At 54.2% G+C, this 25,332-nt stretch overlaps 4 protein-coding genes across 12 annotated transcripts; 2 read left to right on the top strand and 2 right to left on the bottom strand.

The window, feature by feature from the left end:
- Positions 1 to 9: 9 nt before the first annotated feature.
- Positions 10 to 7,038, top strand: Exoc3l1 (exocyst complex component 3 like 1). Of its 6 annotated transcripts, XM_071604821.1 has the most exons (15): positions 10 to 504; positions 717 to 787; positions 1,996 to 2,088; positions 2,286 to 2,461; positions 2,541 to 2,760; positions 3,615 to 4,227; positions 4,305 to 4,422; positions 4,558 to 4,683; positions 4,755 to 4,855; positions 5,049 to 5,159; positions 5,906 to 6,035; positions 6,157 to 6,279; positions 6,359 to 6,514; positions 6,606 to 6,730; positions 6,812 to 7,038. In XM_071604821.1, the coding sequence occupies exons 3-15, from the start codon at positions 2,043 to 2,045 to the stop codon at positions 6,999 to 7,001; spliced, it is 2,235 nt and encodes a 744-aa protein (XP_071460922.1). In that variant the 5' UTR covers positions 10 to 504; positions 717 to 787; positions 1,996 to 2,042; the 3' UTR covers positions 7,002 to 7,038. The 6 variants fall into 6 exon arrangements, with proteins under 6 accessions (XP_071460922.1, XP_027809781.1, XP_071460924.1 ...); XM_027953980.3 differs by lacking the exon at positions 10 to 504 and having other exon boundaries at positions 769 to 787; positions 2,036 to 2,088; XM_071604823.1 differs by lacking the exons at positions 10 to 504; positions 717 to 787 and adding an exon at positions 817 to 1,714 and having other exon boundaries at positions 6,398 to 6,514.
- A 459-nt stretch (positions 7,039 to 7,497) lies between these two features.
- Matcap1 (microtubule associated tyrosine carboxypeptidase 1) lies at positions 7,498 to 15,698 on the top strand. 2 transcript variants are annotated; one of them, XM_071604251.1, is made up of 7 exons: positions 7,498 to 7,550; positions 10,386 to 11,005; positions 11,087 to 11,230; positions 11,499 to 11,631; positions 12,580 to 12,885; positions 12,970 to 13,007; positions 14,053 to 15,698. In XM_071604251.1, the coding sequence occupies exons 2-7, from the start codon at positions 10,442 to 10,444 to the stop codon at positions 14,215 to 14,217; spliced, it is 1,350 nt and encodes a 449-aa protein (XP_071460352.1). In that variant the 5' UTR covers positions 7,498 to 7,550; positions 10,386 to 10,441; the 3' UTR covers positions 14,218 to 15,698. The 2 variants fall into 2 exon arrangements, with proteins under 2 accessions (XP_071460352.1, XP_071460351.1); XM_071604250.1 differs by having other exon boundaries at positions 12,970 to 13,067; positions 14,053 to 15,306.
- On the bottom strand, positions 15,692 to 19,558 carry Nol3 (nucleolar protein 3). 2 transcript variants are annotated; one of them, XM_071604252.1, is made up of 5 exons: positions 19,387 to 19,558; positions 16,777 to 16,948; positions 16,371 to 16,673; positions 15,918 to 16,217; positions 15,692 to 15,838 (listed from the first exon to the last, which is right to left on the bottom strand). In XM_071604252.1, the coding sequence occupies exons 3-5, from the start codon at positions 16,663 to 16,665 to the stop codon at positions 15,831 to 15,833; spliced, it is 603 nt and encodes a 200-aa protein (XP_071460353.1). In that variant the 5' UTR covers positions 16,666 to 16,673; positions 16,777 to 16,948; positions 19,387 to 19,558; the 3' UTR covers positions 15,692 to 15,830. The 2 variants fall into 2 exon arrangements, with proteins under 2 accessions (XP_071460353.1, XP_027809770.1); XM_027953969.2 differs by lacking the exon at positions 16,777 to 16,948.
- A 542-nt stretch (positions 19,559 to 20,100) lies between these two features.
- On the bottom strand, positions 20,101 to 24,941 carry Hsf4 (heat shock transcription factor 4). 2 transcript variants are annotated; one of them, XM_027953925.2, is made up of 13 exons: positions 24,740 to 24,941; positions 24,004 to 24,112; positions 23,783 to 23,910; positions 23,561 to 23,685; positions 23,187 to 23,262; positions 22,959 to 23,023; positions 22,348 to 22,450; positions 21,992 to 22,130; positions 21,643 to 21,766; positions 21,046 to 21,151; positions 20,889 to 20,954; positions 20,666 to 20,735; positions 20,101 to 20,383 (listed from the first exon to the last, which is right to left on the bottom strand). In XM_027953925.2, the coding sequence occupies exons 1-13, from the start codon at positions 24,860 to 24,862 to the stop codon at positions 20,232 to 20,234; spliced, it is 1,386 nt and encodes a 461-aa protein (XP_027809726.1). In that variant the 5' UTR covers positions 24,863 to 24,941; the 3' UTR covers positions 20,101 to 20,231. The 2 variants fall into 2 exon arrangements, with proteins under 2 accessions (XP_027809726.1, XP_027809725.1); XM_027953924.3 differs by having other exon boundaries at positions 21,643 to 21,870; positions 21,992 to 22,116.
- Between the last annotated feature and the right edge of the window lie 391 nt (positions 24,942 to 25,332).

Here is a 25,332-nt window from a genome sequence, read left to right as displayed (position 1 = left end):
TTCGGGGAACATCCGTAAATATTCAAGTGCCGAAGAAGACGAAAACAAGCCCTGACAAGTGGGGGAGGGATGTGGAGGAAGTCAGCGAGCAGCCCCGACAGTAGAGAATAGGAAGCCGTCGGAATCTTCCTTGCCAACCTGGCCCCAAACCATCTGCCCAGCCCTTTCAGGAGAGACTACACTGTCTGATAAGTCTAGCCTGCTCCCCAAAAACTGTTGGAAAAGGCTGCCTCACTGATTTGGGGTCACCAACCCTCTTTCTGCCCCTTACTTCCTGCCAAGCAGCAAGCGCTAACTACATCTAGCTTGACCACTTCTCTTTATCCCTGCCCTCCTTCCATGGTCCCAGGGTCATCTTCTTTTCTGTCCACACTACAGTGCTCAGAGGTCGTGGAACTCTTTTACAACAACTTCTCTGCCAATACAAAGCTGTTTACCTTTGTAAGAATACAAGTAAGACCTCAGAGCACTTCCTGGCATGTTGTAAGAATTATGTTTTTGCTGGTATGTTTTGTTTATTTGTGATAATGGAGATTGAACCCAGGGGCATTTTACCACTGAGTCCCAGCCCTTTTTATTTTATTTTTTTATTTTTGAGACGGAACTTTCCATCCTCCTGCCTCAGCTGAATTAGTTGGGATTATGGGAGAGTGCCATGGAACCTGACTTTTTGTTATTTTTAACATGGTTATTACTTATTATTGTTGTTATTTTAGGTCAAGTTTTCTGGGAAACAGACTTTGAAACAAGGATTTGCTGGCATCAAGTCTATTGAGGATCCACCTTGGTAAGGGAGTAAGACAAGCGGAATTATGAGTAAGATGCAATTATAATAGAGGCCTCAGCACAGCCCACTAGCTCTGAAATTAGGGTAGACCTTCTCAAGTGTTCCAGTCTTTGTTGTTGTTGTTGTTATTGCAGTTCTAGAGATCAAACCCAAGGCCTCATCTGTGCTAAGCTAGCACTCTACCACTGAGTTACATTTTCAGTTCAGGTACCCAGCCTTTGTACCCTAGTATTGATTCAGAGCCTTACACTTGGTAGCTGTGAAACCTCAGCAGATTACACTATGGGCAGCTGGGGAATGAGGGCCTCTGCCCTGAAGGATGGATTTGGGTGTTGCACCAAATATCCACTAAATTATCGCTATCCTGTAGTCCCTTCCATGGCTCTTATTACTCACAGAATTAACACAGCCATCAGACCTCTATCCTGCCATCACTCACTGTGCTCCCTCTTCACTACAGTTTATGACCTCTGCTGTGCAGAGGTACACAGCCTCCTCCCAGGGTACACTTTACCCTTCATCCCAGGTTGAGGCTGAATCTACTTCATGTCTTTGCTCTGCTCACTAAGAGGGCTTGTCAAGACTTGATGATCACAGGGAGTAGAGCCATCCCCCCACCCCCGCCCCTCGGGAAGTGGCGCCCAGCACTCCCCACCTCACTACAGATGCTCTTTCCTGTTGGGAATAAAATGCCAGAGACTCAGCTTCCTTCCTTTCTGCCTTGGGGAGGGAGGGGCTTCTGGCCTGGGAAGTGGAAGAGAGGCTTCCTTGGGGAGAGGAATTCTGCTGTTGTGTGCCAGAGTGGTTGGAGTCACCCAGGCCCCGTGAACAGTGAAGGGCGTGCCCAGTTCTGCCTGGGCTAGAGGGTCATTCTCAAGGTCAAGGCTGTTTGTGGAGGAGGGAGAACTGGACATCTGGTCAAGTCTGGTAAGTTTTGTACCAAACTGTCCTGGCCATCTCAGAGAAGGAACAGGGTCTTTCAGATGCCAAGTGAGGCCTGTTTCCACCCTGCCTCACTTGGCATCGGCAGGGGCACATCCCACCAACCCAACAAGTGAAGTCCTCCCAGGTGCCTCCCCCATCACACTGGCCTCCCTCTCATTTCCTGAGGGGGCTGGGCAAGAACCTCCCTTCTCTTCAGCGGAGCCTAAACAGAGGCAACAGCCTAAAGGAGACAAGGAGCATCCACTCTGTCTTCTCTAACCCAGATCCTCATCCTTGCTCCCACTTCATTTCCGACTCCTCCAGACCCGTGATGGACTCAGCGGCCAAGGACAAAATGAAGCCTGCACTTCCCTGTGGTATGAGCCCTGGTGGGTGGGTTGGGGGAGGGTTGATGGCAAGAAATATGGGAATGTGGGGTTTGGTCCTCCCTGCCAGGTCTGCCTGGATCTCTACAGGACAAAGAGGAGTGGATTGTCCTGGGAATGGACTGGGGAACAGGAAGGGCAGCATGTTTGGCAGCCACAGGCCCTCCCTGACTGACATGGTTGCCCAGGCTTTTCTTGCTCAGGGCCTGAGTGGCCAGAGCAGGAGAGGGCAGAGCAGCTGGCCAGGGGTGCAGCACTCAAGTGGGCCTCAGGCATCTTCTACCGGCCAGAACAGCTGACCAGGCTGGGCCAGTACCGCAGTCGCGAGGTGCAGCGTACTTGCTCCCTAGAAGCACGTATTAAGGTAGGCATAGGACAAGGAACAGCAGAACTAGGAGTGGGCTTTAGGGCTGCCCACGACTCACTGGCTCTTCTCTTCACAGTCAGTGGTGCAGTCATATCTGGAAGGTGTGCAGACTGGTGTGTGGCAGCTGGCCCGTGCCCTTGAGGCTGTGCAGGGAACCCGTGAAGCCCTGAGCCAGGCCCACGAGTTGCTCAAGAGTATGGCCCAGGCTTCACAGAGCCTAAAGCCCCTTCGGGAGCAGGTTTCCCAACACAAGCAACTACAGGCCCTGTCTCAGTTGCTGCCCCGGCTGCAGGCAGGTGAGTGTGCAAGGACTCTGGGCCTCAGCTTCCAATAATGAGTCCACAAATGCCCACCATTGATCAAGGGCTGGAGCTCTGGTGGGGGGACTGCACTAGGAACCAGCCAGAGAATAAACCAGGCTTCAAATGGCATATAAGGGGCTGGAAGTATAGCTCTGTGTAAAGTACTTGCCTAGCATGTGCTCAACCCTGGGTTCAATCCCCAACATCACAAAAATAAATAAAATTTCAAAAACAAAAACAAATGGCATGGCTGGGCATGATCATGCACACCTGTAATCCTGGTGGCTTGGAAGACTGAGGCAGGAAGATCACGAGTTCAAAGACAACCTCAGCAAAGGCGAGGTGCTAAGTAACTCAGTGAGACCCTGTCTCTAAATAAAATACAAAATAGGGCTGGGGATGTGGCTCAGTGGTTGAGTGCCCCTGAGTTCAATCCCTGGTACCCCTCCCCCACAAAAAAACAACAACACACAAATGGCATATGAAGCAGCATGTGAAATCAGCTCATCCTGGGTTTCCCATGAATGGGATGTTTGAATGAGGATAATCCAGTCAAGTGGCTGTGGCTAGCCTGAACTAATATACTGCTAACATATTGAAATAATTCTCTAATGAGGTGTATCTATTTGGAGGTGAATGGCTTTCCTCTTGTTCTTTTAGCTCAAGTGTTTGCATATGACCCACCAGGCTGCTAGGATTTTGCCTGGATCCTTTCAAATTGGTCAAGACTGTACTGATTATTAAACATTTTATATAACACTCCAGTCTCAGGGCCTCAGTATCCCTTGCTGTATCCATTGCACAGGGGGGAAGGCTGAGACCCAAATCTGTCTTCTCTCCCCCATCAGTGCCAGCTGCAATGGCCCACACGCAGACCCTGATTGATGCCCAGAGGCTCTTGGAGGCATATGTGAGCCTGCGGGAATTGGAGCAGCTGCAAGAAGAGACATGGGCACCTTTGGGGGGCCTTGAGTTGCCAGTATTCCAGGGCCTGGGCCTTCTGGCTGAGGCACTGAGCCAGGCTGTGGAGACAGCTGCAATGGCTGCCAGGAAGCTGGCACGGGAAGATCCAGCCCTGCTGGTGGCTGCTATTCGTGTGGCAGAAGTGGAGGCTGGGCGCACAACTCCTGTGGGGCAGGCTCCCCGAGACTGGCGGCAACTCTGTCTGCGTGCACTACAGAGAGGCCTGGAGCAAGTCCACTTTTCAACAACCACACTTCCTGAACCAGGAGCCCTAGCAAGGTGGCTGGAGGCTCTGCAAGTGGCCCTGCCTGCTGAGTTGGCCACAGCAGAGGCACTAGTAGCACCCTGTTGCCCACCACACTACAAAGTGGTGCAGCTCTGGGCCCATACCCTGCACAATGGCCTGCGCCGCAGCCTGCAGCAACTCCTTGCAGGGCCTGAGCTGGGAGCTGCTGATGCCTTCGCCTTGTTGCATTGGGCACTTCACGTGTACTTGGGGTCAGTGTCCTTGGCAAGAAGTGGGAGGATTAGAGGTGGGGGAGAACTCAGTGTGACACAGGGCCACCCATCTCCAGGCAGGAAATGATGGGGAGCCTGGAGTTGGGGCCTGAGGCTGATGTTTCCCAGCTGGAGCCCCTCCTGACCTTGGAGAACATTGAACAGCTGGAGGCAACATTTGTGGCCAAAGTCCAGGTAAGTAGTTAGGGAAGAGACACTCTGCCCATCAGCTGTGGCCTTTATCTGTAGAGTTCAGAGCCTTCCTGTCTTTGGCAGGGTCACTACCCTGCTACATCCTGCCACCCTGCTGCCATTTGCTCTTTCTCCTAGGCAAGTGTGGCCCAGTGGCTGCAGAAGGCACTGGATGGGGAAATAGCTGAGTGGGGCCGGGAGCAGGAGCCCAACACAGACCCATCTGGCTTCTACCACTCACCAATGCCAGCCATCGTACTGCAGGTGGGTGAGAATGGCCAGAGAGGAGGGCAGAGCTCAGGGCTCTGCTGATGGTTGCCTATTTTTGCCTATAGATCCTGGCTGAGAACATTCGTGTGACCAGCCTGGTCAGTGAGTCGCTACAGCAGCGGATGCATGGCATGGCACTGTCAGAACTGGGAGCGTTCTTGAGGAGGTCTGCCAAGCACGGACCCATTCCCAATCCCCACCCTGCTCCCAGGACAGCCTAAAGGGGATTTGAGTGAATAGTATACACCAATGGGAAAGGGATCCTTCACACAGGATTTGGAAGTCGGGCAGGAGTACCAGGGCTGGGTTTGTGGGTGCACCACAGTAGCAGAAAGTCCAGCCACATCTTTCTGTTGCAGCTTCAGTGATGCTCTGATCCGATTCTCCAGAGATCACCTCAGAGGGGAAGCCATGGCCCCTCACTATGTGCCCTACCTCCTGGCCGCCTTCAACCACCAAACAGCATTGAGGTACTAGAAGGCCCCCAAGAAAAACTACCTTCACCCACCTGCTGCTGAGTTTCTATTAGGTACCAACCAGGCCCACACTAGGCCATTCAGAACTTTGAGCCCATATAACTCAGGGGTTCCAATCCTAGTTTTGTTATTTAATATCTACATGACCAAGTAACCTAATATCTCTTGAGTATTGATTTTCTCATTAATCAATACTCATTAGTATCCTGTGGGTAATAATGGAATGGTCTCAGAATCACATGAGATATTAGATGTATAATATCTACCACAGTGCCTGGCACATAGGGCCATTATTCATCCCTTCAGCAAATATTTATCAAGGCTATATTCTGTGCCCAGTTATGTCTGAGGTTACATTTGTGGACAGAAATAAGAAAAATTACCTTCCTCTTGAGTGTTGTGTTCTTTGTGATGGGGGTAGGGAGAACAGACAAATTAATGATTGAGTTGTGCTCCTCCTGATTGGGATTAGCTCCCTTCTCTTATAAACGAGGAAGCAGAAACCAAAAAACTGACTTTCTCAAGGTCACATCGTGAATTAGAGGCAGGTCCCGCTGGGCTGTGTGCTTCTTCTAGCTTCTGAGAATACCCCTCCTAGCTTGGTCAGTACCTGAGACCTTCAGAGGGCAAGGAACCCCCTCCCGCCACACACTTGCGCCACAAGGTGGCGTCGGAGTGGCTGAACCACCGAGGCCCGTTCAGGCCTTGGCCTTGGTCCTGAAGTCGTGTTTTTGGTCCAGCTCCTCAGTGTCCAGCCTGCAACCTGACGGAGTGGCTTCAGGGATCTTGGCTCCGATAGAAGCCGCGCTGGACGAGTTGCAGAGGAGGATCTGCCGTCTAGTATTGGAGGCACTGCAGTTGGAGCTCCAGGTGAGGCTTCCTTCCCATCGGAATAAGGATGGGAGAGATAAGGTGTACCTTTGGGATTCTCTGCAGGGACTGCCAGATAGGCTCATATCTCCAGCTCCAGTTCCTCTCATTCTTTCCTCAGCCTCTGTTTGAGTCTGTGCCCTCGCGCCGGTGGCTGTCGAGCTCTGAGTTGCTGGACTGTGTGTGCGATCAGACGTCGCGCTTCTGCCGGGATTTCTGGCGCGTGAGGAGCCCCGCGGTTAAAGTGCGTCCAGTGGAAAGGACTGGGAGGGGGCAGTCGGATGGGAGAGGCGATATAATCCCTCTGATCACCTGCCCTGCAGCTGCTGTTGGCAGAGGCAGAGCGCACCGTGGTATTGCAGTATCTACGAGCGCTGATGCAAGGCCGCCTAGTGTGCCGGGATGCAGACGAACGGACCCAGGCTGCCGAGCGTCTGCGGCACGATGCTGCCCAGCTGAAGGAGCTTTTCCTCCGTTTGGTGAGAGCTCGTTGGGAGGGCAGACGGGCAAGAGTCTCAGTGATTGGGTGGGAGCCTAGGGCGATCTGAAACCCCATTCCAATGTGCCCAGGGTCTGGAGGAGAACTCGCATTGTGCCCCGGTGCTGCTCGCCTTGAGGGAGTTGCTGAACCTGCGGGACCCCACGCTGCTTGGCCTTGAGGTGGCAGGCCTGAGGCAACAATTTCCCGACGTGAGGTGAGGGGACGGTGGAGCGGGGAAGGGGGAGGAGCCAGGGAAGGGAAGTGCAGGGCCGATGCACCTCTGGTGTCACTACAGCGAGGACCATGTCTCTGCCCTTTTGGACCTGCGTGGGGACGTGTCCCGAGAGCAGCGTCAGGCTGCACTCATCTCCTTGCAGGACAGCTCGCCGCCTTCGCCCCTCACGGGCCACCGTGCACTCTTCAGCCTGGTGCCAGCGCCTACGCCCTCCTTCTCCTCCTGTCTTCCCTCGGGGCCCTGCTCTTGAAGCTCCCGTGCATGCAGAATAAAATATGAGCCACGTACGCCTGAATCTCTATGTGTTGGGAAAGGAGAGGGATGAAATAAAAATTTCTGTGAAATTTAGGGGGTTCATGCACACGCCTAAGGTATCCTGGCTGCAGTCCTGGCAATATGGGCAGCGCCTCACCTATCCAGACATTTTCCTCTCTGTGGACTACGTTCCGGAGTACTCGAGCTCCGGTCGGGTACACAGATTGCGCCCCACGTATTCACCCCCAGGCAATGACTAGTACTTCCACCTCCCTGAGTCCTGCCCCCAGCCGGGGCCTGGAAACTCTTCAAGGGGACGGGTCGACAACTACACCCCGCCCAGTGGCATGGCGTGGTGCTGGACTCAGCCCTCTCAGACTCTCTTGGTGCACGTCGCCACAGATTGACAGGTTCCTCCCGATTTCGTGAGAGCGTGCGCGCGCCGGAGAGCGGTGCGTCATCGGCGTCAGCTCCCGCGGGCTGGGCGACGAGCGACCCGCTTTGCGGAGCGAGAACCGCAGGCGGCAAGCAGAGGAACAAACAGGTGGGGGCGCGGCACGCGGACCGAACCCCCTACCCAAACCCCAAGGCCGAGACTAGGCGCGCGGTCGACCCTTTTGATTTATCAGAGAACCACCCCCATCCCCGCTCCATTGTCTTTTGGCCCCGCCCTCCATTGGGCACGCCCTTCTCCCATCCCCCTACCGCTTATTGGCTGCAGGTCACGCCCCTCCTGGATCTCTTGGTTCCCATTGGCTTTTCAACGTAAACCTCTAGGCGCTGGCCACACCCCTCATCTGGAACCAGACCACGCCTTCAGTAGTCAAGGGCTCCTCCCCAATCCAGCCATTCATTCTGCATCTGGTGTTGGGTGCTTGAGACATGAGGGCGAATCAGACGGGTCCCTACCCACCGGGAGTTCGAGGGATGGTAGGAGGACAGGGACCCAAGCTCTAACAGTGACTGCCTAGGGCGGTAAAGAAACCATTGAGGCATTGGGACCCTGTAGACGCCCAGAAGGCTTCCCGGAGGAGGTGAGGCCCAAACGGAGCCCTGAAAATGGTTAAGAGTTTGTTCCAGGGAGACATTGCGGGGGCATTCTTGGCGGAAGGACCTGAAACGTGAAAGAAACAGGCGTATTCTGGTAATTGCCAGGAGGTAGGTCTAATGAAAGAAGGGGAAATGGAAGGGAATTGTCCAGGTAGCAGCCTGAAGACCAGTGTGGAGTCCAGGAAACTATTCAGTTAGTTTAGGGGAATGAAACCTGAGACCTGAAATAATCTTCAAGCAGCTGGTCACTGGACTGGGTGGAGGAGAGTGAGGAGGGGGAAGATAGGTCTAAATGAGGAAGCAAAGTGCTGGTTATTCTAATTCTGAGAAGGGCTCTTGAGTTCATTCATTGAGCTCTGGGTCAGGCACTGGGTTTTAGGGACACAGCTGTGAATGCTAGAAAGGTGAAAACAGGTAATTGTCAGATGTATCATAAAAATATAAAGCTTACAGCAGTACACTTTAGGTGATGATAGTGCTATGGAAAACAATAATTCCTGGCTGGGGGTGGATTGTGGTGAAGATGGGGGAGGAAGTTTATTATTTTATAGAGGTGCATTAAGGTGATTTTTTTTCTAGTACTGGAGATTGAACCCAGGAATACTTTACCATTGATATACATCCCCAGCCTTTTTTATTTTTTGAGAAAGGATCTTATTAAGTTTTTGAGGCTGGCCTTGAACTTGTGTGTGACTGGGATTACACCTGGCTAGAGTACCTTTTCTAAGATCTTGATATTTGTGCAGAGATTTTAGGGAAGTCACTTTCTATTAGTGTCATTATATTAAGGGGGCTTTCTAGACAAAGGACATATGCAGTTTGAGATGCCTTTTAAACAAAGATGTTGTATGAAAACTGGCAATACCTGTCTAAAGTTTATGCAAGAAATTTGAGCTGATGACTCATATTGAGGGCTGAGAATGAGGGCTGGGGGTATAGTTTGGTGGTACAGGGCATGCTTAGCCCTCAGTTTGATCTCCAGCACCAAGGCAAAATAAAACAAAAAAAAATATGAGAGTGGGTGAGGTTACTTAGGGAATGAGCATAAATGAAGAAGGGAGTAGTTCCCATAGTCAAGTCCTGGGCCATTATAGTGTTGAGAGTTTGGGGAGATAAGGATGATCAGCAAGGAAGACCAAGAAAGAACTGCCAGTGAGATGGAAAAAGAACTAAGTTCCAGTGTATTTGGAAAGTGAAATGGACAGCAAGTTTCCAAGATGAAGGGATTAACTGTGTGAAGTGCTGATGATCAATATGAAGACTGTCGATCACCTTGATTAGGTCAATTTTGATGGAGAGTGGGGGACATGTGCCTAAGTGAAGTGAACTTTAAATAATAGGAAATAAGGAATTGGAGACTGGGTAGAGATGACTTTGGGTGTTGTGCTGCAACAAGGAGCAGCTGGAGGGAAATGCAGTGGTGCTGTAGTTGGAGAAGTGTGGATTCAAATGCAGGTTTTGCTTTGTTTTTTAAGATGGATAAATTACAACATGTACCTATGCTGATGGAAAGAATTCAGTGGAGAGGAAGAGATTGGTGATGTAGGAGAAAAAAGAAAGGCTGGAATTGAGTCCCTGAACAGGCAAGGGTGCTCAAGAGTCTGCAGTCTCTAGTCAGTCTTTGGGAGAAACTGGATTGGACTGAGCCCTGGCACAGAGTCAGGGGTGAGTGCCCTGATATTGGCTTTGGATGACCACTGGGAAGATGCATCAGGTAGGATACAGGCCAGAGATTGGCTTGGATTTGAAGTCTCCCTCTGCTTCCCAAAAGCAGATTCTAATTTGGATATGAATAGATGGCCCAGAAGAGAGGGCAATACAGTAGATACTGGCATAAGAGGCACTCAGGCATTCAAATTGACAGAGGACAGGTGGGAACGAATGTGTAGGTGAAGCCATGTAGGAGAGTGGTACCAAGAAGATGCAGTAAATAGAAGGCATCCCCTGAGAGCCCTCTTATCTATGGTTCATCCAGGCAGCTGAGGCTGCTCTCTGTCTACTCTGGGTGAGCGCTGAGCACAGAGATTAGAATCATGAGTAGGGACCCAGTCCTTGCCCTTTGCTCACAGGCTGAGGGAATTATAGTAAGCACCATCTAGGTGGGTATGTAAAACTGTCTCTCTTGCTTTGTTCCAGCCCATGTTACTTGCATGAGCTTGCTAGAGGGAAAGGACACTGGAATGGGGGTAGGAGAACAACTACCCATACCCTTGGCAGCAGACCTTGGGCCCACCAACAGCCCAGCAAGGCCAGTGTGGAGCCTATAGGGCCTTCAGCTCCTCTGACCACACCCACTCATGCTGATTTCCACATCCTTCTGTGTCCCCAGAGGTCAACAGTGTGGGAAGTTGGAGAGACCCAGCTGGATGTGACCTTCAGGACAGAATGGTGCTGGACTCGGGGGCTCAGGTGTATGAGCAGGCACCCCCCAGTCTGCCTGCCAGTCCCCAGTCCCTGCACCATAGGCTAAAGAGCCCAGACCGAGATGGGCCACCCCTGTACCCCTGGCCTCAGTCCCTGGCTGTGCCTCTGGCTCTGGCAGTCCCCTCAGGGCTACAGCCCCAGCCTGAGCAGCAGCCCTTCTCAAAACTGCATTTGGGCCGTGGCCACATGCGAAGGAGTGAGAGCACCTACACTGTAAACAGTGCTGGCTGTCGAGGGCGTGGCACCCGGGGACCAGCCCCTCCTGGACAGGGACGGGGTGCAGGTAGGGGTACCCTGCGGGCTGCAGCCTCTCTGCCTCACATTGCTAAGACTCGAAGGGATGCAGGTGGTGGTACCAAGAGCCCCTGTATGTTGGTGGCACTGAGGCCAACCAATATGGACCGTGAGAGGGACAAGTTCTTCCAGTCCCATTACACCTACAACCCACAGTTCGAGTACCAGGAGCCCATGCCCACCACTGTGCTGGAGAAGTACTGTGAGGCCTCTGGACAGTTCATCCATCAGGTCAGTCCACCCTGCCCACCTTACCCTGTCCCTGACAACTCAAGGGACCTAGCCTGACAAGCTACTGTGGCCTGTGTGCAGGCAGTTGGAATCATTGAGGCTGTTCTGGAGAAGTTTGGCACCTATGAACACTTTGAGGCTGCCACCGGGGGCCAGCTGCTGACTAAGTGCCAGATTTGGTCCATTGTGCGCAAATACATGCAGAAAGAGGGATGCGTTGGAGAGGTGAGCTTTCCTGCCTACACAGCCCCTAACATGCCCCAAATCAGTCTGTCTGGCAGGTGGTCCCAGGCCCAGCTTCACACCTGGCCAGCAGGTGATCCGAGACAAATCCTGTTCTTGCCTCAGGGAGGTGGGAGGTAGCTCTGAGTAGAAGTGGTAAAGGGTGAGTGCCCTGAACAGTGTCTAGCTTGGCTGACCTTGGCATTGATGGGTCCACCTACACAGCGACCCCAAGGCTAGTAACCATGGCTCAGTACACTGCCATCTGCAGGTTGTGGTGCAGCTGAGTGAGGACCTGCTGTCTCAGGCTGTGATGATGGTGGAGAACAGCCGACCCACACTGGCCATCAACCTGACTGGAGCTCGCCAATACTGGTTGGAGGGCATGCTTCGCCATGAGATAGGTCAGGCTGGGGGTCATGGGTAGGGGGGTAGAGGGGTGGAGATGAGAAAGGGCTGAAATCTGGGGAGTGGGCAGTGAGGGGCCCCAGTAACCCCCTCCTTTGTTTCTCCCTCTTCCCTCTGGAGGAGGACAGGCCCTTGCCCTTCCTGAACAGCTGTCTCCTCCCTCTGGCTCACAGAGGTAGGCCAGAACACACCTGCCCACTCTCCGGATTTACCCTAATCTCTTGTTCCTTTGGGGGATGTCTTTTTCTCTCTCTGATTTCCTTTGACAGTGGGGCAAGGCTGCTGAGGCTCTGACAGGCCAGAGGGAGAACCCTGAGGGTCCCACCAGCCCAGCCAACTGGCAGGCCCTCTAGGGTGGGTGGTAGGCCAGATCCTAGAAATAGAATTGTTTGAGGTCACACAGAGTATAATTTAGGAGCAGGCAGACCAGGCTGGGAAGGAGGGCACAGGACACTAATCACTATTCCTTTCTGTCTTTCCTTCCTCATAAAGAATCCTATTGTCCTGGGCAAGAAGTGGTTTTGCTGGGGGAATCAATGTGATTATCTAGTGATTGATGAGGGCATGCAAGATATTGGGGCTGGGTGGTGTGTGTGTGTTCCTTCTCTCTAGGAAAGCTGGAGGAAGCAGGGGTGGGGTGGGAGTGGAGGGACAATATGAGTTGGGATAGGGACATAGGGACGGGGAGAGAGAGAATAAGAGAATATACTGAGATGGGTGGAGGAATATTCATGCATGAGTCTGAGTCTGTATGAGCCCTTGGGTGCAGGTTCTTCTTTGGAGGGTCTTCACGCAGCTTGGGGTTTGGTGAGTATGTTTGTCTGGGGCTGGGGCAGCCTGAGTTTGGGGACGTGAAGATACTAGAGTCGCCACTAGAGGTCCGCAGGGTGGATTCTCCAGACACCCCGGCGCCCAGCGCAGCTTCCCCCTCGCCCTCTCCGCAGGCACTCACTACCTGCGGGGCGTGAACAATGCACGGCAACCGTGGCACAGCGCCGAGGGCCGGTTGCAGTATGGGCTGCGGCCAGCCAATCCCACGGAGGAGGGTCTGGCCAGCTTGCACAGCGTGCTGTTTCGCAAGCAGCCATTTTTGTGGCGCGCAGCTCTGCTCTACTACACCATCCATCGCGCTGCGCGCATGTCCTTCCGCCAGCTCTTCCAGGACCTGGCGCGCTACGTGCAGGACGCTGACGTTCGCTGGGAGTACTGCGTGCGCGCCAAGCGTGGCCAGACCGACACTTCCAAGCCTGGTGGGCAGGACGCAGGGTATTGACCTGGGCGGAGGCGAGGGTTGGGGCTCCACCTCAAGAACTCACTGGCTCCTGCACTCACAGGCTGCTTCAGCAAGGACCAAGTGTACCTGGACGGCATCGTGCGTATTCTGCGGCACCGCCAAACCATTGATTTCCCACTGCTGACCTCGCTGGGCAAGGTGACTGACTGGGTTTCCGGTCTGCCCTCCCACTTTCTGCAATATTCCTTGCACCTCTGATTCTTGCTGGACTGAGATCCGAGTGTCTGACCTCTCTGGTGCGGGAAGCATGGATGGGGTTGAGCAGAGGAGATGAAATGACTTTCTAGTCATTTCATTTCATTTCAATTCAATCAAAAGTAGGTACTTGACCCAGCTTATAGGGTTGTGTAGGTGCAGCATTTCAAAGGAGGTGAGCATTCCAGGCTAAGGGAATAATTAGGAAGGCCTGGGGAAGGAGGCTGGACAAATGGCCAGGGACCACCAAGTCTCGGGTCTCTGTGCCAGGCAGAGAAGAGTGGATCTCATTTGAAGCAGTGGGGAGCTGGAAGAGCTTTAAGCAGAAAGTATGGTGCAGATATTTGCTTTCGAAGGCTCCCTCTGGAGTTATATGGCAGGGGAACTGAAAAGAGAGTCCTAGGGAAGAGAGTACGCTGGCAAGAAGAAGAGGCTGTCTTGTCACTCTTACAGATTGATGATGATGGCCTTACCAGGCATGATCATGTATTTAGAGAGGAAGGGTCAAGCTGGAGAGCTCTTTGGAAAGTGGATATTCCTTTATCTCAGTGGCTGCCCTGAGTGGGAGGGTGAGAGTCCAAGCATCCTCCCTGGAACCTGACCTGGGTGACTGAAGAGTTGGGCTGGTACCCAGATGTTGACTATGAGGAGGTGCCTTAGAGCTAGATATTCAGGGGAAAGTGTTCAGGAGGCATTTGGATACCTATATCAGAAGATAGGAGAATAAAAGAAAATGTTGAGAGAAAGAACAGAGACCCAGGTCTGAGCTTAGAGGTACATAGCATGGGCATGGGACTGTGGGTGTGGTGGGTTGATGGGAAGAAGGAGCCCTGGGAGCAAATGGCCATGAGCCATCAGCAGAGCTCGGACCACCTGTCTAAAAGCCAGGAGCTCTGTCTAGCTCTGAAGCTCAGCTTCCTCCCTGCAGGTCTCCTATGAGGATGTGGATCACCTACGGCCCCATGGGGTGCTGGATAATACCCGAGTGCCCCACTTCATGCAGGACTTGGAACGCTATCGGCAGCAGCTGGAGCACATCATGGCAACCAATCGCCTGGATGAAGCAGAGCTGGGCCGCCTGCTGCCTGATTGATGTTTATTGAGGGCTATCAGCAGAAGTCATATGCAGAGGCCTCCAGATCAGCCCCCAGAATAAGAAGCTGATTGCTCTGTGCTTCTACAGCCTGGGTGTTTCTTGGGGGCATTGGGAGGCCAGGAGCATTCTGGAAGGACAGGCAGCAGCATCAGAGGTTTTTGTCCCTTGATAGTCTTCCTGGTGCCTGTGGACCAGGCAGCATTTCTGGCAAATTGTTGAGCAGAGGGGAGTCCTGGGGACAGGAGGGGGGGTGTTGAGTGTTAATGGGAATAAGGGGTGGTTTGGGAGTAGAAACTTGTTTTTGCATGAGATGCTTTGGGTGTCCAATATTCCAGTCTGTCCCTTCCCCCACCTTGCCCCTTGGTGCTCCTTCAGCATTCCTGCTGTCTACCTCTTACTGGGTCCTGGTGGGGATTGGGATCCCTTCTTCTGGGGTGATTGCCTGCGCCTGGGGTCTTGGCTTTCACACAGGCTCAAAGGGCAGGGGTCCTGATGGTATAGACCCAGCTGGGCTGGGGTTTGCTTTCCAGCATTTTTGCCTCTTTCACTGGTCATGTGTTTATTCAATACTTTTGTGTTCTACTGCCTGGAGCTTGGAGGTAACAGTGGAGGGACAGGACACTACTGGAAGGTATCAATTGTTCCTACTTTACCTTCATTATACACACATGGACACATACATGCTGGGCTTCAGGTCTTGTGCATCGAGCCCAAAAGCTCACCTGACCCTTGCACTGGCCTCTGCTCTTCCTGTCTTTTCCCACACTTTCCCAGTTGGTCTTAGGCAAGAGTTGGCATAGCCTGGGAGCAGCCACCCGCAGGCCCATTAGGTTTATTGTCCTGGGCCAGGAGAAATACACAGCTGATTGTTGCTTAGACTCAGCTACTACGTGAGGTTGACCCAGTCCCATTCCTATCCCAGGCCTTAGTTTTCCCATCTATAAAACTTGGAAACACAGCTGGAGAGTTCTTATTCATTTAGTCAACACATATGTATAGAGCACCTTGTGCCAGTTACTGGTTAAAATTCTCACTGAACTCCCAGTTCAGAGGGAAGCCAGACAATTAAAATGGCAATTAAAATTACACGTGTGGCCTCTGTCTACTTAAGGTCCTTCTAATTCCCCTCTAATCTCAATTTCAAAGGCTGTGAACTCTTGAGCTCTCCCTAGAGGGCTCTGACTATCTATCCCTAGATAGTCAGAGTCCTCTTCCCTTGCTTCCTGCCCCAAGCCCAGTTTCTTCCATAGAATGGGGCTAGTGTCTAAAAAGTTCCCCAAATGGCTCACGAAGGGAAAAGAACAGGTTTCAGGTCATCCTACTATATGGGTCTAGCTCTGAGATCACCTACAGCATGGGCTGTTTTGTGTGGAATGGGATTGTGAACTAGATGTTGGAGTGTTGTGGGGGCACCAGAATGTTCAGGTTCTTAGAGACATAAACCACCCTAAAAAAAAAATAAAAAAATGCCTAGGTTATTTGGAGTTTATTCACTTCCAATAAGACATAAGATGATGGAGCTTTGGTGGCACTGGATCCAGCTCCAGCATAATCCCAGGTTCTATCTTACTTGGGCTTGGGCAGGAAATGTCAGGTCAGTATTCTGGCCTTCAGGAATCTAGAAAGGAAGAGACAATAGTCAACTTCCTGAGCTATGCCCTCTGCTAAACCACTACAGAGTTTGCAAGGCCTCACACCTTCAGACTCATCCCCCTCCTCAAAGTCAGGCTCAGGCTCTGGTTCTGGATCTGCCTCCGGCTCTGGTTCTGGATCCATTTGGGGTTCTGGTTCTGGCTCCGCCCCTTCAGAGGCCTCAGCTTCCTGCTCTGGCTCTGGCTCCTCTGGAGTTCCGGATTGCACTGCTTCAGAGCCCTCAGGACCTCCTGCCTCATAGTGATCTGAAACTCTGGGCAGCCCGGGACACACTGTCCCCGAACTGGGTGCCTCGGGCGTCCAGTGGCCTGGGCATGGAGGGTCATAGCTGCGGTCCCGGTAGCCTGGGGCAGAAGTGGGAGGTCTTTCAGGCTCAAGTTATCTTTCTGCAATCCTTAGTACACACACACACCTACTTTTGGGGGATACCACGATTCCAACCCTCTGTTAGCCTTTGCTTGGCTCCCAAGCCACGCCCCTAGTCTACGTGCGCTCACCAGGGCCCACGTGCTGCCAGTCCCAGGCTGGGTCTGGCGCGCGCAAGGTTTGCTGGGCGCAACGCAGCAGCTCCTGGCAGGCGGCCTCGCCCTTGCTCTGCACCACCAGCAGCAGGCGGCGCACCCTGCGCTCAGCATCAGGCAGTGCATCCAGTGCCTCATACTCCGGCCCGGTGAGCACTCCCCGTGCTACCAGCGCGTCCAGCAGTAGTCCCGAGTCCGCCTGCAGCGTTTCCACCAGGCGTTTGCGCTCACGGTCAATGGTCTCCGAAGGCCGCTCCTGCGAGTTGCCCATGGTCCGGGCTGTACAGAGAGGGGGAGAGAAGTAGTGGGCACCGGGGGTCCTCCATTCCTGACCTCTCTTCCAGGATCCCAGTGAACATCCCTGGCTGTGGTCTAAATTCACCTTGACCTCAGCGGCCAGATGGCTCCGCAGCACAGGACTCGGGCACCACAGTACTGAACTCTTCTCCCGCCTCTTGCCTGCAGCTTCTCTCCAGTCTTCTAAGGCTCCTCCCCTCTCTAAACGTCAGTTGTAGGCTCTCCCAATCAGGGCCTCCCTCCTGAGCCCCAGCCTCCTGCAGATCCGACCGTAAGACCCAGTTTATCCAAACAAACGTCCGTCGCCGCCCCCGTCCCCGTATTGGGGGTTGAGCCCTGGGGTGCTTTACCACTGAGCTTCATCCTTAGCTCTTTTTAGTTTGAAACAAGGTCTCCTAAGACCCTTACTAAATTGCTGAATCTGGCCTCGAATTTGGAATCCTTCTGCCTTAGCCTTTAGTTGCTGGGATTTCAGGCATTTGCCACCACTTCTTGGTCTTTCTCCAATCTGCTTCTCCATCTCAATAGGAGAAAAACCTAGGATAGACCCAAGGTTACAGCTTGCAGTCAAGTCCTTTCCAGTCTGACAAATATTTCTCTTGCCATTCTCACTTCTGAGTCTAGTCTTTTACCTCCTGCCTGGACCCTGCAGAACCCCTGGATCAGGATTCCTTGTTTACACAATCTGTCCTCCAGTACCCTCTGCACAAACTGTTGAGAGCCTGCCCTGCTCCTCTTTCAACTTGCCGGGACAGGCCCTCCTCCTCTACCCTCACCATCACCACCCAGTTCTAACCCCAACATGATCTCATGGCCCTTCTTGGTTCCCAGGTACCTAACAGCGATACCTGAATCTTCCTGAATCCTACCTCTGACCAAGATCTCCTAACATCACCCAAGACCCAGTTGACTCCCTGCTGGCCTGGGAATGACTCACAGTCATCTCTTGTTTGATCTTGAAATACTGAGGGCCCAGCTCATGAAAGGTTGCTAAACTTTTTTTTCCCATTTTGAGACTGTCTCTACCAAACTGTAGGGACTAGGTAGAAATCAATCTGCTTTGTCTATTTATTACCAAGCAAGGACAACAGCCCATCTCTTTGCCAGCCTTAGCAAGGCCCCTGACATTAGATAAAGGGGTCAGGCCCTGGACCCCTCCCACCCTCTGCCCCTTTCCCTGCCTTGGCTTTATTTACACAGCATCCTTCCTGGTCTCTTCTTCCCATGGAGTGTTCCTCTTTTCCCTCCTTTCCTGGTCTATAGAGTCTTCGTCCCCATTTTGCCTCCCAGGTCTCTTTCAGAACCCCTTAGTGTCAAGATGTGCTTCCTTTGGTCACTTCACATTCCAGCCACCTCTCCCTCCACTCTTGTGTGTGTGTGTGTGTGTGTGGTGCTGGGGATTGAACCCAGGGCTTTGTGTATGTGAGGCAAGCACTCTACCAAGTGAGCTATATCCCCAGCTCCTCTCCCTCCCCTCTTATCAAATTGTCAGCCTATCCCCCAGATTCAAGCACAGATCAGAACTACCCTTGACCCTCCATCTCCCTTCATGTCTAATCTGTGACAAGTGTATCTCAGTGTTTCCATCAGCTCCTGCCTGTCAACCCCACCATTCACTTCATCTCCTGTAACAGTCCCTCTGAGTACTTCTCATTTTAATTCCACCATCCCTCAGCATAGTGACTTTGACAACTCTCTGGGGTAGGATTTATTGTTCCAATTTTACAGCTGAGGAGATAGACTCAGAGAAGCAAAATAGAATTAGATTCTGACTTGCTCCAATCTGAACTATACCAAGGTCTCCTGTCAAGCAGAATGTCAGGCTTTACCCCTTATTCCTGCCCCTACTGCTTATCTTAGCTTAGCTATCTGGTCTGGTTATTCTAGCTACCACTCACCACTCAGAACAGTGAGGCTCTTCTCTACTTCTCCCCACCACTCTGTTCTGGGAAAACTCACTATGTTCCTGGTATCTCTGAGTCTTTGCTGATGCTGCTCCCTAGGCCTGAAATACCATTCCCTCCCTCCACTCATGGACCCATCCTCCAACACTCAAATATTCTCTTGTCCACCCCAATGCCAGAGTGTTCAAGGGCAGATGGTTCCTTCTGTGCACTCCAGTGATCAGCATCTCGCCTCACTACTTCATTAACTGACATCACTGCACGTGTACACAGAGATCCTCTGTTCTCCTGGACTGAGGCTTCCAAAGACTGTCCCCCTTTGCAGGGCACGGAAGACAGAGGGGGCCAGCACCTACTCTAGCCAGACAGAGAGAAAGGCTATAGACCTGACTGGCCCCTCCTTCTCCCTCCGGCTTCCTAGGTTGTTTTACGTTAGTCGCCTCCTCCTGTTAACCCAAGCCCTGACTTTAGTCCTGCCTGGGGAGCAGAGACCCCGGCTGTTCTGGACCCTCCCTTTGAAACTTTCATAGCTCGAAGGTGAACATCGAAGTTATGTCGCCGCTAGTTCTCTCAAGTGACAGGCCCAGATGTTTCCCGGAGCTCCAGGTAGCGAAGCGTGGATTTGGGTGAGGCCCCCAATCCCCAGCTGGCGGTGAGGGTTCAGTTGCAGCCGAGCTCCGAGGGTCGTGGAAACTGCGGAAGCCGTTGCGCATGCGCGACCGTAGGGTACCCTGACCTCCCCTCCACCCAGTCCCAAGCTAGAGTCCTGCGGAAGGGCGGGGCCCACAGACCTGCGAGCGCCGCTGCGGGTGGTGAGGCTCGAAGTCGGCCCAATCTGAGATTCCCGTGCTTCCTCTGCCCGGTGGAGTGGGGCTCGCGGTTCGGCCCGTTTCGGGCGGCCCGCTCCCGGGTCGAGCCTCCGCGGGGCAGGAGATGACAGTGCAGAAAGGGCCGGGAGGGGTGGGGACCGGTGCAGCAGCTGCTACGGGGGCGGGGCGGACGGGGCTGCCGGGAATGGGGGGGGGGGGGGCGTTCTTCCCCGCTGCTGAGAGTCTGACTGCGAGGTGGCGCCCTGGCTGGGCACGTTCTCATAGTCCGCTTTCCCTCCCCATCCCGGGCGCACTGGACACTAGCCAGGGAGGAGACAGTTCGGCCGCGATCCCAAATATCCTGTACCCACACTAGGCTTGCCCATTCCCAGGAGCTTTCCGTCTATCTTCTCATCAACCCCTGCTCTCTGCCTGTCACAGATGGGGTTCAGAGAAGGGGCCCGACTTGTCCAGGGTCATATAGAAAGTGCACTGTGGAGCTGGATGCGACCCGAAGTCCCCGCTTCCAGGAGGTTGCAGTGGCCAGGCTCAAGCCCTGAGGAGTTAGGGGCTGGCTCCCCAGCACCACGGCTCTCCAAAGGTTCTCTATTAAAGCCTTCTGGGATCTCTGCAAAGCTGCTCATCCCACCCCCTGAGTCTTGGGCTCCCTCAACGATAAAGAAAAGACACCAGAAACACAGAAAAAGATGCAGTTTATGTGCACGGCTCTGATGGGGGTAAATGGAGAGAGGCCGCTAAGTAGTGGGGGATAGGCTCACCCCTGTCCCCAGGGGACATCAAAAGATCCCTTCAGAGGCTCATGGGTCTCAGGGGGAGGGACTGGCCCTTGGGTCCAGGTAGGAGGTCCGGTTCTCAGGGGTGCTGTAAATGGTCAAAGCCCCGGGCACAGCCAGGGCTGGGCCTCCCAGATCTGCCTGGACGTCCAGCAGGAGTGGGCCCCCAAGCGTGGAATCCTTTCCTAGAAAGAGCGAGGCTGTGTTCAGCAGGAAGGAGTGTTCCCCCTTCTTTCCTAGGGGAGGAGAGCCCTGCCCCCTGACTTCTGGTCAAGTCAGGATGAAACATCATTCTTAACCTTCCCATTCTCACCCAATGGTGAAGGGAAGGGGAGCTTCTGAAGGATCTACAGGGCAGCCTGAACTCAGGGAATCTCTTTGTAAAACTCAAGCGGCCTACTCCACCAATCATAGCAGTTCAGCAGTCATGGCCTCCCTCCTACATCCTGAGTCCCCACAACCATTACCTGGACCTGGAGAACTCAATCCCTTGACTGCCAGCTCAGCTTCACCTCTCTCTGGAACCAAGGGCTGCATCTGCATGGGAGAACCCCAGGAAGGAGTTGGGGAGGGAGCCCAATAGCTGAGGAAGAAACCTGGGGACTCACTTGGGCAATTCTCAGACATGGCTTTGGCTCTCTGAGAACAGCTATGGACCAAAGGGTGTGGCCCTCCCCAGCTCCATTTTACCAGGGACAGCTCCATGTCCAAGTCCATCAGGGTCCATTCTCGCCCTGGAAGGCTGGGGCCCAACACCTGGGAAAAGTTCTGGGTTAGTGCTTGCCTCTCAGGCTATGCAGACAGCAGGAACCAGAAGTGCATGTGCTTCTATGCCAGAAGTACTCACATCTAGGGGTGCTGCAGGCTCCACACTTTCAGGGGGAGGCCGAAGCAGCATCGAAGGCAGCAGACTCTCTGGGCTCCTGTTACCCTGCTCCAGGCCCAGAGGTCCCCTGTGCACAAAAATCTGCTGTTGGCCTGCAGTGCTCACCCCCTATTAAGTTCCCAAAGAACCTGGATGCAAGAGGATTTAAATCCCCCAACATCTAGAAAATGCCACTCTCCTTTCCTCATAAATGGACACAGAATGTCCCTGCTTCCTCTAAGACTTGAAGTCTTAGGACAGATCCTCTCTCTATGCAAGTATAAATACAAGGGGCTCTTAAACTACTGTGTATATTATAATCATCCCATTGAACTCATTTAAAAATGCAGATTCCTCAGTCCTACCACAGAGGAGCTGGGTGATCTGACTAGGAGTTCCTACTTTGTTTAGGATTTGTATGTAGGTGCTCCTTGGAGCATATTCTGAAAAATCATAAGTGCCCAATATCCTCCTCAGCCACCAAGGGGCAGACAAAGTAGGGAAGTTTCATGGGCCAGAGTGTTGCTCTATCTGCAAAAGTGGCCTGCAAGACTCACCTCAAGAATGGGCTCTGCTTACCTGTCAGGTACCTCCCTGGGGCCCCTTGGTTCAGGCTGTTGGACACTCCTGGGCCCCTCAGGGCTGAAGCTCCCTTTCCCTTCCAGGATGGCCTGTACCACAGCCACAGGCAGCGGTGGGGGGGCTGTCACGCAGAAGTCACACTCGTTTGGGGCCAGGGCCAGCCCGGCCTCGCCATCCCCCCCTGGACTGGCCGGCTCTTCTTTGAGCAGTGCCAGGCCCTTCTCCCTGTACCAGAGAAAAGCTTCAACCAGACCCTGGCACTGACCTCTCCCCCACCCCTACAGCCATCTGGGCTGCCAGGCCCTCCCAGACAGGCTCCCCAGAGGGCAGCCCCTGTCCTCCTTACCTCCTGCCACCACTGGAGGGAGAAAGCCTGGGCCCTTCAGGGGATGGAGAGTCTTCTGGGATATCAGAGATGATGGGGCCCCTGGCCCTGTGAGGGCTGAGACCCAAGGTAGTCTCTGGGAGGGGCTGTAAATAGAAAACTAGACCCAGTCCTTGACCTCTACCACTGGGAAAGCTAGAACCCAAACAGCACCCATCTGGACTATAGGGCCTAAGGGGCAGGGTGTGAGGGGGAAGGCTCAGTCCATGCTGGGGAACCTGGGTCTGTTTGGTGGGAAGGTTGGCTTCCATCTTCTTTGGGGGGAAATCGGGAGAAGAAACAGCTGTGCTTTAGAGAAAGGGGAAAAAGAAACCTACCGACTGGATAAAGTAGGGGTCCTGCAGGAGGGCACCAGGCAGGGAGCAGGCATTGAATTTGGCAGGTGTTGGGCATGAGTTCCCTTCATCCAGCATCAGGGACCTATACAGGATGACCAGGGTCCCTCAGGGTAGGGGCAGGGTCAGTCCCCATGCCCCTCAGCCTACACTTCCCTCCCTCCCTCCCTCCCTCCCTCAGGCCCCAGCAGCCAAGTCAGCAGAGCTGAGGCCTGTTGCCAGGGCATCAGTCACATGCTAGAGTGGAAGGGGCTCCCCCCCAGAGATGGGGGCCCTTTGGGGGTAGAGGAGAGGGAGGGAGCATGGTTTGAGCCCCAAGCTCTGCGGTTGGGATGTTTTGGGGGGAGGGGAAGGGATTGCTGGTGTGGGAATTTGGAGGTAAGGTCCTGGGAGTGGGAGTACCAGATTGTGGTGTTGGGGGAGGGGGAAAAGTTCCAGATGAGTTGAGGAAGCTGATGTGCAGCCAGGAGTAGGATTGAGGGTTCTGCCTGAAGGAGTTTCTGGAAGAGAAGGGGTCCCTGCCAGGGGTCTTAGGCAGAGAGAAGGTCCTGAAAGTGGAGAATTGGGGGTGAGCATCCTTGGCTCTCACTCACAGCTTTCTCTTTGTTCCTGCACTACTGGGCCCAGCCTGAAGCGGTCCAAAGAGGCACTGGATCAGCTGAAGAGGAAGAGAAGGGCTTATTCCTATTTTGGACACTCCCCTCACCCTAACAGGCAGTTCCAGGTGGGTTTGAGAAAGGGGCTAATTTGGATGCTAGAGGACTGGGTGTGGAGGGGTGCCCAGGAGTGAGAGGGAGAGGGAGGTAGAAGAAGAGGAACACCTTGCCAATGACCCGGTGCTGCTGACCATGGCTCTGCCGAAGTGTCACCACTTCCCGCCACAAGATCTCGTTCTGCCTAGGGGCAGGGGTGGGAGGGTGCTGAGGCATCTGAGTTCTCTCAGACACTCTCCCTCCCAAACACACACACACACACACACACACACACACACACATAGAATGGCACAGCAGGGAAGGGACCTGGGTCACTACCCCAATAATCATCCACCTTATGGAGAGTCTAGAGTTCCACAACTGGGCCCATTTGTCTGGAAGGAGTTGCTGAGACCCAAAAGCTGAAGGGGCTGCCCAGAACCCTCTGGTGGCCAGCATCCTCTCACCCAGAACCTCCCACCAGGGCCGCCCCTCCCCCGCACTGCCTGAGCTCCCGAAGCCGCGCCTCAGTGTTCTCCTGCACTCCCCGCAAAGCCTGCACCTCGCCCAGCAGCCGACCAAGGTCTTCAGGGCGCCAGCGACCGTCATCGCTGCGCAGCGCGGGCACCTGCAGAAGGTACACCGCAGAGGCAGAATCTCGTAGAACAGGGCCAGCAGTTCTAACACCCCACGCGGGTTTACTCATTTCTGCTGGCTGTCCCTACCTTGCGCCGCACGCGCTCCAGTAGCTGCTCCCTGCCACGCACGAAGCTCGGGTGCTGGAACTCGACGTGGTCGCGCTCCGGCCTAAGCAGGCCACCCTGCTCGATGCTCACTACCTTCCGAAAACCATCTGGAGAGTGGGGCGTGGGGGGCGGGGGTGAGTCGTTCCATCTTTGGCACCAAATCACCCACACCCTGTCCCCACCCGGCCTGAGGGACTCACACATGTTGAGTTGACGCACAAAGCTCGCCATGTTGCTGTGCTTGAAATACTGGGGCAGCACTTCTTTGGCGAAGCGGCTCTGATCGCTTACAAGGAAGCTGGTCCCACTCTACCGAGAATGCCGCCCACCCGTGGTGCGGGTAGAGACCAAACTTGGTGAGTGGCGCCCGCCCACCATCAGGCCGGCGCTCTAGCGCGCGCGCACACACTCATTCACTCAGGGGTCAGTGCCGCTCATGGGAATATGGAAAGGCCGGGCCAGAACCACCTGAGGCCTGGCTCCGGACGACCACAGTGAATCCCTACCCCTAGCGTAACCGAGACTCGGTTCTCAAAGAGGAGTAGCAGAGGCCAACCCTGGTTCCACCTCGGACCCGTCCCAGACCCGAGCCAGAGCCAGAGCCACGATGTGACCCTGATTGAGCCAGTGCCAGCCCTCCCTTCTCTCGGTCTGTTTTCCGATCTGTCTATGGGGTGGGGTCATTTCATTCTCATTAAATGACCTAGGAGATGCCTCTGGCTCCAGGTCTCCAGGAGGTTCCTAACCCTTCCTCCGCCCCCGAGGAAGTCGCCTCATCTTCATCTCACACATCCCCTCCAAGGTGAACTACCCTGGACGGCTGAATCGGAGTGACCCACAGCCCAGTCCCCGGCGGGGGTTGAGTGGGCGTGGGTGTTCACCGACGTGGAGGGACCCCGGGGACCACTGGGAGAGTCGAGGGGCCCCAGCCCTCACCGGGCTCCAGCGGATCAGGTGGTCGGTGCCGGGGTCGCCCACCAGCGCCCATAACTTGCCGAGGAAGGCAGGTACAGGGCTGGGGCCTGGCTCCGTGGGCAGCGCGGCTGGCGCTTCCTGCATGGCGCAGTGTCGGCCCGGCTCAGCGCTGCGGCCCGGCCGCTGCGGGCTTGTCAAAGCCGTGAAAGTGCTGCGTTTGCCTCCCGCCCCGCCCTACTCCGCCTCCGGGCGCCGGGTCAGGCGGGGGCCACGTGCGAACCCGCGGGGCGGGGCTCGGACAGCGGCCGGGGCACCAGCAGACAGAAAGGCTGGCTGAATCGGATGTGTGTGGAGGGATGGGGTGAGAAGGGAGACCTGGGTTCGAATCTCATCTTAGTCTCTCTATTTCCTTTATTTGGGAAAAATCGCCCGTGTGTGGCCTTTTTACGATAAACTGGGAAAGTCCTAGTGAAGCCCCAGATAGAGCGGGCCGATAAGATAGTGAGGAAGCTAGACCTTTCCCGCCGAACGCGGGGGCATTGTCAATCCAAAAGGGCGAAGTGCCCCGCCCCTGACTCCCGCACCCGCAGCCCCATCTTGCACCTCTGCCCAGA

Source organism: Marmota flaviventris, chromosome 18, assembly GCF_047511675.1.
Source record: "Marmota flaviventris isolate mMarFla1 chromosome 18, mMarFla1.hap1, whole genome shotgun sequence".
Lineage (NCBI taxonomy): Eukaryota > Metazoa > Chordata > Mammalia > Rodentia > Sciuridae > Marmota > Marmota flaviventris.
Note: the sequence above shows the minus strand (reverse complement) of the source record. Positions and strands in the feature narration are given on the sequence as shown.

What these genes read in the sequence shown, in the direction of transcription:
- Exoc3l1 (XM_071604821.1), top strand. Translation starts at nt 2,043, where the DNA reads ATGGACTCAGCGGCCAAGGACAAAATGAAGCCTGCACTTCCCTGTG. An exon ending in TGCCAGCCATCGTACTGCAG is followed by an intron (nt 4,684 to 4,754) that starts GTGGGTGAGAAT and finishes TTTTGCCTATAG; the next exon opens with ATCCTGGCTGAGAACATTCG. An exon ending in TGAGGAGCCCCGCGGTTAAA is followed by an intron (nt 6,280 to 6,358) that starts GTGCGTCCAGTG and finishes CCTGCCCTGCAG; the next exon opens with CTGCTGTTGGCAGAGGCAGA.
- Matcap1 (XM_071604250.1), top strand. Translation starts at nt 10,442, where the DNA reads ATGGTGCTGGACTCGGGGGCTCAGGTGTATGAGCAGGCACCCCCCAGT. An exon ending in CTGGACAGTTCATCCATCAG is followed by an intron (nt 11,006 to 11,086) that starts GTCAGTCCACCC and finishes GCCTGTGTGCAG; the next exon opens with GCAGTTGGAATCATTGAGGC. An exon ending in AAGAGGGATGCGTTGGAGAG is followed by an intron (nt 11,231 to 11,498) that starts GTGAGCTTTCCT and finishes TGCCATCTGCAG; the next exon opens with GTTGTGGTGCAGCTGAGTGA.
- Nol3 (XM_071604252.1), bottom strand. Translation starts at nt 16,665, where the DNA reads ATGGGCAACTCGCAGGAGCGGCCTTCGGAGACCATTGACCGTGAGCGC. An exon ending in CTGGCAGCACGTGGGCCCTG is followed by an intron (nt 16,218 to 16,370) that starts GTGAGCGCACGT and finishes CTTCTGCCCCAG; the next exon opens with GCTACCGGGACCGCAGCTAT.
- Hsf4 (XM_027953924.3), bottom strand. Translation starts at nt 24,862, where the DNA reads ATGCAGGAAGCGCCAGCCGCGCTGCCCACGGAGCCAGGCCCCAGCCCT. An exon ending in TGGACATGGAGCTGTCCCTG is followed by an intron (nt 20,736 to 20,888) that starts GTAAAATGGAGC and finishes TCTCCCATGCAG; the next exon opens with ATGCAGCCCTTGGTTCCAGA. An exon ending in ATTGAGTTCTCCAGGTCCAG is followed by an intron (nt 20,384 to 20,665) that starts GTAATGGTTGTG and finishes CGCTCTTTCTAG; the next exon opens with GAAAGGATTCCACGCTTGGG.